Raw genomic sequence first — 12,328 nt, forward strand, 5'->3', positions numbered from 1 at the left:
CGAGCGAATGTGGATTGATTTGGATTTGGAGAAGAGGATCGCACGGCAGGGCACCTTCGTCTTCTGAAAGCTTTCGGTCGTCAATGTTGCGCGCCTGGCACGGGCCTTCCCCCACATCCAATCAGCCACGCCTCCAACAGAAATATGGGGCTTTCCACTGCGGGCGAGGTACGCTGTGCTTTGTACACTAATCGTACAGCACTGCTCCTACCACCACTAAACCACCACCAAGTGACGTGCGAGCTTCACACACTTTTGGAGCTGTCCAACTTCACGACAAGCTCAAAGCACCACACCCCATCACCATGCGCCTTACGACGCTGCTTCTCGCAGCTACGTCGCTCGTCGGCGCGGTGTTTGTCGACGAGGTTGGCGACATCGATTACCACCACGAGCTCATCGGCGTCCCTCAGGTCGAGACCACCCTATTCCACAAGCCCCGGCGCGACGATAAGGCTTCACTGCTCTACACCCTCAGCGATGTTGGGGTGCTCGGAGCCGTCAATCCCAGCAACGGCGCGGTCGTCTGGCGTCAATTCCTGACGGGAAATATCACGAATGGAGGTGGACACTTGCGAGCGGCTGAGGACGAGGATTGGGTTGTGTCTGCGTATGGAAGCTCAGTACATGCCTGGAACGCCTTGTCCGGCAGGAATGCTTGGTGGATCGACTTCGTGGGTACAATCAAGGATTTGGAAGTCATGGAGATGACAGAAAACGGACGCAAGGATGTGCTGGCGCTTTTCGAAGAGGAGGATGGCTCTACCGTCCTGAGAAGACTCAACGGAGCTGACGGAACTGTTGTTTGGGAGAACAAGGATGCGTCCAAAACCATCCCGCTCCAGGTATCCAACAACATCGAGAAGATATTCGTTGTCAGCCTTTACGGAAACGACGGTATGTGGGCTGTGAGAGTCTCTGTCCATGACACCCTCACTGGAAAGCGCATCGACGATATCAGCCTCGGCAGCAAAGGCGACGTGACAGATAAAAGAGACGTCATGTTCGTGGGCGCCAACTCCGCGTCTCCCATCGTCGCCTGGCTCGATAGTGATCACACGAAGCTCAAGGTCAACGTTCTGGGCACCAAGTCGAAGCAGGAGTTTGCCCTTCCGTTCCCCAGGACCCTTGATGTAGCTATTCATGCCCCGCATCACCTCAACGCGGAGCCGCATTTCTTGGTGCATAGCAGATCCTCTGACAGCCACAAGGGCGAGGTCTACCACGTCAACATCAAGAATAATGCCGTTACCAAGCACCACGACCTGCCTGTGCTCCCTGGGCTGGGCGCGTTCTCGACTAGCTCGGAGGGCGCCAACGTGTGGTTCACGCGCATCACCGAGGAGGAGGTTATCCTTACCTCATCAAGCTCGCATGCTGTCCTCGGAAAATGGGCCTTTAAGGAAGGAAATGAGAGATTCGCGGCTCTTCACGCCGTATCTGAGGTTATCAAGAAGGCTGCGGACAACTTTGCTGTCCGCTGCGCAGCTGTTACTACTCTGGATGACTGGGTTTTGGTCCGCAACGGCGAGGAGGCCTGGGTTCGCCCTGAAGGTCTTACCGGAGGTGTCGCCGCGGCCTTCGCAGAAATCCCTGAAAGCGAGGACCTCGCTAAGACCCTCGAAGCCGAGGCACACGACAACGTCCTGTCTGCTTACATCCACCGTGTCCAGCGCCACTTTGATGACCTCGCCTATCTGCCCGACTACCTCGCCTCCATCCCCCAGCGTCTGGTTAGCAGCATCACCGGAGCTGAGATTACCTCAAAGACAGAGGGTCTTTCTCGCGACGCTTTTGGTTTCAATAAGATCGTGGTTCTGGTGACCAAACGCGGCAAGCTTTTCGGTATTGATATCGGCAAGCATGGCAAAGTCATCTGGAAACTTCACGCTGTCGACATCGCCCCTTGGAACACCTGGGATATCAAGGGCATCTTCGTTGAGGATGCCAAGTCCACCGTCACTGTTCGAGGCCACTTTGGCGATTACGTTATAGCCAAGACAGACACTGGCAAGATGGTTGACTCCATGCCTGAAGGCTCCTGGGTGCAAACCCAAGCTGCTGTCATTGTCGATAGCCCTTCAGGACCATGGCTCGCCCCCGTTGGAGTTGGAGGTGCCATCGGCGACGTCCCTGCTGCATGGATACCCACACAAACTGTCGTCGTTCGTGGCTTGAAGGGCGAGCTGAAGGGCTTAACCTACATCGAGGAGGAAGGCACAGGCAAGGAACAGGTTGCTTGGGAGTTCTCTGCGCCAGCGGGCTTTGAGATCGTCAACATCGCAACCCGTCCCGTCCACGATCCCATTGCTTCCATCGGACGTGTTCTCGGCGACAGACGCGTCAAGTACAAGTACCTGAACCCCAACACCATTGTCGTTTCTGCCTACAGCAACGCCAAGTCTTCTCTCAACGTCTATCTGATCGACTCGGTCTCAGGCGCTGTCCTCCACTCCACTACTCATGAGGGAGTTGACGGCAACAAGAACATCGAGTGCACACTCGCTGAGAACTGGTTCGCCTGCTCATTCTTCGGACAGTACTCTCTCAAGGATGATGTTGGTCAGCCTCTCTCTGGACAAACCCTGAAGGGCAACCAGATCGTGGTCTCCGACTTGTACGAGAGCGAGTACGCCGATGATCGAGGCCCGCTTGGTGATGCTGCCAACTTCTCCTCTACCGAGCCTGTCGATACCCCGACCGGCGTGCCCCTTCCCTCAGTGATCAGCCAAGCTTGGATCTTGTCTGCCCCTCTGGCCGCTCTTGCTGTCACGCAGACCCGCCAGGGCATCACCAGCCGCCACGTTCTAGGCTACCTGCCAGAGTCTCACGCCATTGTCAGTCTTCCCCGCCAGCTCCTTGAGCCGAGACGTCCAGTCGGACGTGACCCGACACCCGCGGAGATGGAGGCCGAGGGCTTGATCAGGTACCACCCCGCCATTGAGATCGACCCCAGACAGGTCATCACACACCAGCGCGACGTCATTGGCGTACAGAAGATCATTACTTCGCCTACCGTTGTGGAGAGCACCAGCTTGGTCTTCTCCTACGGCGTCGACGTCTTTGGAAGCCGTGTCGCGCCTAGCTTTGCGTTTGACATCCTCGGCAAGGGCTTCAACAAGATTAGCCTGATTTCGACTGTCCTTGCGCTCACTGTTGGTGTTGCCGTGTTGGGGCCCATTGTAAGTTTTTTGCTCCCGCAAATGTTTTCGCGGATCATTTGCTAACAAGAGGACTAGGTTCGCAAGAAGCAGACCAACTTGCGTTGGGCGTAGATAAAAGTATTGTATGATATCATGATATAATAGAGTCGTTTGAGTTTCTGCAATGAGGTCCCTGCATGTGTCCTTACAATCACCTTTACTTGCTGTCTACAAATGGTATTGTCGACTCAAAGTAGCGAAAATGGGAAAAAAGTTGCCATTAACAATGCACCAACTCTATAAGGCCTCTTGTGACTACCTAGAGTTGCGCCTAGATGTAGCCATAGTCTCATGCTTTACTGTAGGACGTGTTGATGGACCAGCTTCCACAGCCCGTTCTGCGCGATGCATCCATGTGAGGTGAAAACTCTAAACCGTCATGAAAAGGGGCATCTCAACTGTCAATATGAAGCTGGTCACGATCTGACAACTTGGTGTCCTGCCGGCTATATATGTTCATCTCTACGTGCTTCTACATAATCATGAACGCATGAACTATTGACTTTGGGAAGTGTTCAACAAGGTTAGTGGCGTCTTAGACATTATGTGCCGAAAGCTTTAAGCTTCAGTGTTGATTCGTGGGTCTTACTGGTTTTCTTGTGAGGGAGTCTATGGACTACATCTGGGACTAATTTTAACCTGCGCTGGCGACAAGGGAGTACCATCAGAATGAGCGAGCCGCGCCGATGTTCTGGATTTATCTATTTACAAAGAGAAGCTTTCTGTGAGGAGTAGTTGTCAGGATGACGTTTTAGTGGAATTGGCAATGATATCGGCGAGAATTTTAAGGTATACGAGGAGATGCTTGAGCTTCAGAACTTCATTGTATGGTATTGATACATGGCCCATCATTCGCGCGCAAGCAGTGTTCCCGCCGTGTTCCCTTCGTCTTGACAGCTAGCAACAGCGCTGCACTCGACACAACTCCAATAATCAACTCAGCCAACTTCTAAAAACCCGCCCTTAATCGAATTTGAGGCCAAAATGAATTTGCGCCGTTGAGTCTTGAGCTATCTCGCAACTCAGTGAAGTTTCGTATGCTTAGGCTTAACCCTGGAAGCTGAGTGGGAACAATAGGCTATGGCTGTGTAGAAATTAAATGTCGAGCTCCTCGAAAGTTTTTTTGACTTGAATACTTGGTACGGCACTCCAAGTAGATGTTTCGAGATGCTGCTTTCACTTTCACTGATGTTCAATCTTCGCATGGACTATGACTACCTGTATTTTCAGAAAAAGCCGAACCGCGACGTGCCAGCCATTTCTGTGGATAGTCTTCACTTTCATCATTGGAAGACGTGATTCTTCTGGTTATTCAATTTTGCTCAACTAAAGCTGCTCTCTGACCTATTTATGCCAGTTAGTGCGTGCCACAAGTCATGTCAGTTATCGACGTTGTAAATCGTTGAACGGAATATGTCGAGAGATAGGGCGCGCAGCAATGTGCGCATATACTAGGTTTGTAGTAGCTCAAAATAAATGATCTAGAATAAAGGAGTAAAAGGTAATCGACACAATGAGATCTACAAGAGAATTTACATGGGAGAATGTCTCACAAGTACTAATAATATCCCTGTCTCGTGACAGAAAAGATGCATTGTTACCAAATTCCAAGAGCACTGCCCAAACTCCATAAATCAAAAACGAATTCAATAAAATTGTTTGACTCTATAACAATCTTGAAATGAATACAAGGCCGGAAATGATACACTGAACCAATTTATGAGCGCTTCAGCGCAAAGAAAATTACCATCAGGCAAGGTGGGAATAATAGTATCGCAATATCAGTGAGAGTTGCTGCCTCAACACACGAGTAAGTGTCTGCCATTATCTCTTACGCCCTAGCAATGCAACGCAAAAGGCTCCTTTCTACTTTTGCTACCGACATCATGTGGGTAGCCAGATTAAGCTTAATTCATCGTCACGCTGTCCAACTATGGTCCATCTGATGTCGGCATTGACTTTCGTCTGAACGACCACCTTGTCTTTCCAGAACAAACATCAAATGTACGCTGAATCTCTCTAATCACCCAGCAAGACTTTGCATTTTAGAAACATCATCACAGCCTACTATTTCCCCTGTTTCGGTGAGATCCTACACAAGGCTCCTTTGTAAGTGTAAAGCATTGTCCACACTGTTGAGGAAACCGAAGTTGGCGACATCACACGATACAATCGCGCCTGGCGTCTACGGAAGCAGCTGGATGCGCTATTTTCTTTCATAAGATAGACAGCACGCCCGAGGCAATATGCGTTTGTTAGGGCCAGGCATACTAACGGTGTAGCCTTCTTTTCAGGTGAGGCGGAATTAGGATGAATGCGATGAGGGTCGAGGCTGGGAGCCCAACCACCCCACGTTATCAAGCAGGCTGTATTGGAATTCTTCAAATCTCTATATGCAAGTGCCTTGATTCAAGCACTTCGATACTCATTCAAGCACTCTAAATGTTGGTTGCTTCCGCATGTTGTGCTTTCGTCACTGCAGTGACACATAATTGGATGTTTCTCAAGATTTTCGGTTCGGCGGGCGTAGGCCTCGTGACCTTTTCCAATAGAACGAACCAAGAGTCAACCTCATGAAGCTAGACCCGCACCGGTGAAGGCCTTGGGAGGGAATTTGAGGGGATATTGATCGTCTCATGTGGACTGCACATTAGTGCTTGGTTGCCTTGTATAGTGGAGATGACCGACGATGCTATATGGGCGTAAGTTTTACGCTTGATGCACCTCTTGCTCCCAAGCAGGCGATTCCTTTGTTGGCAGTGCAGCAACAACCTTGTCGGTCATAGCACTACATGGATGTGGGGTTTTTAGATGGGTGGAATAGTCATTTTTAATAGGTACCTTTTCTGTGGTAGGATTTCCCCTCAACGAGGTTGACTTGGAGTTATTCATTCAAGTGGATATCCTCGATATTTATCATATGTTGAACCTAAATATCTGAATGCCATGAAATCATTACGCTTCCGAGGAACTTACCTCAGAATGCTAGACTTGGACACGGGCCACTCAAGGTAAAGCAAGGGTACTTACCCTGGTTGGCGAAGAACTGGATGTGTCAGGCAGAAATGAGGTGGTTGGCATGGTGCCCATGATTCCTGAATCCTTGGACGATTGCTCACCGCTTCTAGCACAGCAATTTGACAGAGGTACTAGCCAACAGATTCGAGCTATCGTGTTAGTTGTTATGGCCTGTTCCATTCAGCGAATGACAGAACACATGATTAATGGTCAAGCGCGCTTATCGATCGCATCTTAAGACTGAATCGTTATTACTATGTCTATTAGCGTCTTTCTTTCCGAGGTCGGACTTCGATTTCATTGCCTACGTAAGGCAAAGTTGCCAGTGACTCACCGCCATGTTGAACATGAAGTAGCATCGCTCACTTCAAATGTTGGTGTGTTCATACACGCATGGGGCCGCAACGCGAAGTGAAGGGATATGTATGAACGCCTGGTTGCCTGCTCAGGCTGCATTCTCGTCAATAATGAATGGTCTCACATGCTTCACCTCGATGTGAAATCCAAATTTCATGATTCACGAACCAATTTACAGCGTCCTGACTCTTCAATGTGAGAAGCTCTAGCAACTGGTCTCACAGAGCTTGGCTTTTTATACTTTAGAGTGTCTTGAATCTAAGATCACGCCAGAAAATGTTCTTGTGAACCCTTTTGTGCATCACCAGACGTTCTTCGGTCAAGATCTAACGTTGAACAAACTCAACTTCGTGTTACCGAGAGTGTAGAAGAGCGTACCAGATTGAGTAGTAACACGCAACTGTGCAATTCGAAGTCTTGAACGGGGGAAAAACGCAATTTTTATTGCCTACGCGGACGCATGCAATTTTGCATGTTTTACTGTTGTATTACAGTACACATGCCCCTCGTGTTCGCATCATCTTATGCTGCGGACTGTTTACTATTGTCGGGACTCTGGTGCATTTGATGTTCTTGCTGAGTGACCAATAAAGAAGCAACCACATCCTAGGTGAAACATCAGTCGATCGACTACGTTATCTAAAACGTCGTGGCTTGATTAACATGTCCATGATCGATGTGTGAGACAACAAGAGGCAGACCAGATGCCTTGCGAATCCTCATCCTTCTCTTGGAGGACGGAAGCCCTCCAAGTCCTCCGAATCAAGACGCAACGTTCTCGAGATGAATCGGAGGTTCGCCAGTTAGACTCTTGTCCAATGCCAGTGCATTTAACTCGGCTGCCTGGAGACCCCTCCCGTCAAGGATCTAACCCTGACTCCCTGATCTTCACCAAAGGTGCGCAAAACTGGCCACCTCCCACAAAGTCCTGAAGATCCTACATAAGCCAAGGCCCTGGTCCTTTGATATTTGCCTGATCTCGCCTGGATCCCCCCTTTCTTTACTTCACGTTTTCATATGGCTTATGTACGGATAGCACTTGGTTCTTTGGAAGTTGGCAGTACGATGTGACTCATCGCCTCTCACGCCCTCGATCATCTCTACCTAGGTAAGTGCCGACGCCAGTGCCCAGGCCACCACGCGGCAAGACCATTGGGAGTCTGGGACCGAGCCGGGGTCATCCCGGACCGGTGGGCCCCGGGTGAGGCGGACTGGCGCGCCGAGAGTACCGCAGATCCGTTGAAGAATGATAATGACCTACTTTAGCCAATGCTCTACGCAGTAGGGTTAGGCGGGTTCACCCGAGCGGGAGCTTCGGACGTAACCTGCGTGCGTATTCGTAGGGATTCATCACAACATTAGCATTGAAGTCGATTCCCCTGATTGCCCCGGACTGATGGACGCCCGACGGCCTCAATCTGCGACCATCTGCGGCCATCTGCCAACCAATGGCTGGAAGCCTAATACCCAATATTCCGCCATCTTTTGACCATTGGGGTTCGATATGCATCAATACCCATGCTAGCTTTCGCTACGCATCAACACTCCAAGATAAATCGCTAATCAAATTCATCACTCGCGTGGCTTATGGGGCTGAGCCGTGCCGGTCTGTGGGCCACCATGTGACCTAGGTTGTATTGGGCGAGTGTGCCGTCTTCAGGCCGGATCAACATAAAACTGTCTGCGATGTCTTTCATGCCTTGTTATCTAATGGCGATAAGGAGGCCAACAGTGCTCAGGTCTCAACAGAGGTGGTAAGCAGATGTGAGATCGAGAAGCGTACCCCGCTGCCCTTGGACCCACGTGTGCGGCCGCTATCAACGCTGAGGTAGAGTGTTGGAGTCGTGGACTTGTAAGTGCCTACAAAACTGACCTATAATAGAGCACGACTGTAAGTAAGCCCTATTTCGCCCTGAAATTCATGTAAGGTCTCCTTTCAAGCAGGAATGGGCTCATTCTCAAGTGTTCACCTGACGTTTCCCGAATAGCTGAATGCCACGATTGTAAACACTGATGTCGGAGGCACATACTTTAAGGATGGCCTCAAATCGAGGACCTTGATGTCTTCGTCAAAGCAGGCGTCCTGTAGGGCAGCAAATGAAGCATGACATGCGCGGCGACGTGTTGGATTCGGTGACGACGGCGAAACATTGTTGTCTCGATCGAAAGACCGGTGGACTGTCGCAAGGCGTCTATGGGGCTTCTTGGTGGTGTGAGCAACTCGTTGCGAGTGATTCGTTTTCCCGCGTGGCGCTGTTGATCCGGGAATATCATTCTCGTCCTGGTTCCAGGCAAGCCCCGAAGAACGGCAGGCTGAGAGCTATCTGTCTTTTGACGGCCCGAGAACTGCCTGGGTCGGGATAGCTTCCAGAATGCCCCGAATTTCCGATGAGTGGTGGATGACGGGGAATCATTGCGAGGTTGTGCGACTTCGGTCAGAGATCTCTTTGTGGGACAAGGCTTGACCGAACTCGGCGAGCTTTTCCCAGGGAAAACTTGAGTGTCCAATCAACATTGGCTGTCAGACGTTGAATAGTAATCTCGAAGTATGCCTATTTCGGGTAATGCTTCCCACTCATCGTTGAGCCACTCACGAACAATTTAGAACGGCGATGAGCGCGGCGGCGTGGCACATAACGAAGACTGATGTGCTCCGGACGGGGCGAGCGGCACGCGTGAGAAACGGTCTCGGGACTTCGGAAGAGCCCCGTACGGGGCTGCGTCCCTGATCAAGTCCCAGAACAAGATCCACTCGTCAGTATCACTGCCGACAGATCGCAGTCCTGAGATGTTCTTTTGCACCGGCAGCCTCCTGCAAGTGCACCGTCGCACACACCCTCCGACGAGTTGGGTAGCCGTTGGCCCATAGTCGTTGGGGTCATACAGAGCACTGCAGATTACGAGCTCAAATATGCAAAGTGGAAGAATCTTTTCACTCGAGAAGTTCGCTTTGGTCAAGCTGAAAAGTACAATGAAATACATGGATATTAACAGCCCTACAGGCTGCCATCATTGCCCCTCTGCAGGTGCCCATTATACGGGAAGTGAAGTGCTTCCCTCAGGATCTCAACGAGTAGGATGCCGCCCGTGGCTTGTGGCGGAAGAAGCGGGTAAAGTTCCTATTCAACGATTGCAAACGCTTGCAGATTCGGATATGTAACATACGTGAGGCCATCACGAAAAAGAAACGTATTCAGGGGAAGACAGAGCTTAATCCTTGCGAATGACGGGACCCCAACTACACACACCTCTTTAATCACGCGCAATAATTCCAGAACCCTTGCAAGGCGACGCAATAATGATGCACCTAGACAATGGAGTTTGAACCCGGTGAAAGGGAGTTCAAGGAAAGGTATTTGGTTCGCTTGTGAGGGGAGGGTGGCAAGTGGCGCAGTTATCGAATTGTCACCAACTGAAAACATGTTGGCCAATGGTTGGCCAGGAAGACGCGCCTTACGCCGCGTCGCCAACACCAACCCCCTATTATCCCCTATTGAAGTGATGCCTTGAATAGCATGAGATAAAGAAACGGGCGCTGGCGCCGGCACGTTCAGCCCCATTGAAGCTGATGCTATTAAAGATAGCACGTTCACCTATCAACTTGATAGTAATAGGCAGTGAAGCATTCTTGGAATAACGCAGGTGACAACGGTGCAGCCAAGGGAGAGAAAGGTGTGATGGCACAACCAATTGAATTGAAACGTGTTTTTGAAGGGAGGGTTTGATGTTCACCCTGGGATATGAATTTCTTCTGGATTCCAAAGGTCCAATTTGAGAACGTGTCCGCCTTGCAGCGCAGTCTCAAAAACAAGGCTCGTGTAGACATATGCCAATGGTGATCTACATGAGATATGGTACCAGCATTCGAAGGCGGCTCGAGGCATTGAGAATTCGAGGCAACCAGGTGCCCGCCAGCTTACCAGCCTCATGGCATGCATCATGTTGAATATCAGCCTGTCGATTACACATGGTCCGTCATAACTCGGAGTGTCGGCGGGCGGACCTCGGATCAGCACGGAATGGATCACAACCATGTCCACTAAGACACGAAACACGACCTTGATAGTGAAAGGCGCTTGCCCATGAGTTGGCCGCCGTGGCTGTTAGCGAGGCGTCGTTTTGCCTGTAAGCTGGCCCAGTCTCAAATACCGCAGATATGTTCTTTGATTGAACTATCAAACAAAGGGTTGCTGGCGTTGTTGGTTCAATGTTTGCTACCAACCGCCACTCTCCGCTTATTAGGCCTTTGAACCTGCACCGCGGCTGCAGAAACGGCACAGTGCCGCTGTCTATGACCACATGCCTTGTTATCAAAGGGCTGATTGCTGGGTCTGAATGCGGGCCGGCGAAGTTGCCTTGCTGCCTCCTTCAACCCTGTTCGTTATACGAGATGACGAAGTGTCGGCTAGCTGTGAACAGCTTCACCGACGGGCGCCGGCCGTCTAAGGCATGTCGACCATTCCTTTGACCCGAACGACGTAGTCATGTCGGGTGTGAGGCGCTGTATGGTAAGGCGCATAATTTGCCTGTTAAGGCAATCTGATTGTGGCTCTATATCTGGAGACTTCTATGACGCCTCGGTGTGAAAATTTCGAAGAATAATGGTCTGCGGCGCAAAGTCGATAGGGTAAAGCTTGTGGCTTTGTCCGGCTGTTTTCAAGGCCGGGAACGGGTGTGGAGATTATTGCTGCCAAGCGTCCTTAAGTATCCTGATGGTAAGGTGATATGACGGCTTATGAAGAGGACATGTGCTTTGTTTATCGAATTGGAATTCGGTGTCGCGTTCAGACTACGGGATCTCGGAATTAGCTCTAATATCATACCACGGCAACTGGTGATAAAGAAGGTGACCTAGTCGAATGCAACAATAGAGGATGTTCTTGCTCAGCCCATGTACCTGGACCTTGCTCCTTTTAAGAAAAACACAGCTGAACGAGACATCAAAATGCCGACCAGCCAGACCGCGGATGATGAGGGGAATGGATACGTGCGCTTCCGCTCGGGTGGCATGACGAATTCACCATGGGATTGAGGTGGGAATGTCAAAGCATGGCAATGAATTGGCGAATGATGCATGGGTGCCACGATTCAATTTCCTGTTCTCCACTTAGGTAGGATGGTGGATACATGGTTGCCTCGTCCGGGCAGCTGAGCGACCTGATGATTCGCGGCCCAGTGGATAGGCAGCTACGGCCTACGGGATAGGGTCTGGTGGGTCTGAAACTAATTGCATTACCATTGTAGCGGAATGTGGCGCAAACGGTGTCGCTGTCACGTGCCTATATACCTAGGTATTCATTTGTCGACGACCTCCTATCACTTTCAATAAGGCAGCTCCATTATTCAGTTGGTTTAGTTCATCTCTTTCCGATACCGGGTGTTTGAATAATACTTCCAGCTTACTTGCATAAGTTTGTTCACTTATGAATTCCATTCTTAACCTATGGAATACGTAGAATGTGTACAGTCCTACACTTAGATATGTTACATGTTAGTGCGTCGCCAAGTTGCCTAAATTGAATGTTTGGAGGAAGTAAATTGCCAATTCCACGAAAATACCTCGCACTTCCCCACGATCTTTGGTTTTCAGAAACGAAAGACGCCAGCACATTGACTTGATGGAGCTCCACCCCAATCACGATGTAAACCTGGCAGCTGGGCAGGCGAACATGTAATCCCGATGCTAGCCATTGACATACCGGCCAGGTCTTGTCCTTCCCAGCCCCTTATGTGTGAGCCTCGGACGTTGG

At 50.4% G+C, this 12,328-nt stretch overlaps 1 protein-coding gene across 1 annotated transcript; it reads left to right on the plus strand.

The window, feature by feature from the left end:
* Window positions 1–305: 305 nt before the first annotated feature.
* Window positions 306–3,275, plus strand: CPAR01_10171 (uncharacterized protein; the record flags this gene model as incomplete). The annotated part of the gene is made up of 2 exons (XM_060494434.1): window positions 306–3,182; window positions 3,240–3,275. 2 exons carry the CDS (start codon window positions 306–308, stop codon window positions 3,273–3,275), a joined length of 2,913 nt encoding a protein of 970 aa, XP_060346616.1.
* Between the last annotated feature and the right edge of the window lie 9,053 nt (window positions 3,276–12,328).

The sequence above is a fragment of the Colletotrichum paranaense genome, assembly GCF_030867605.1.
Source record: "Colletotrichum paranaense strain IMI 384185 chromosome Unknown Scaffold_8.1, whole genome shotgun sequence".
Lineage (NCBI taxonomy): Eukaryota > Fungi > Ascomycota > Sordariomycetes > Glomerellales > Glomerellaceae > Colletotrichum > Colletotrichum paranaense.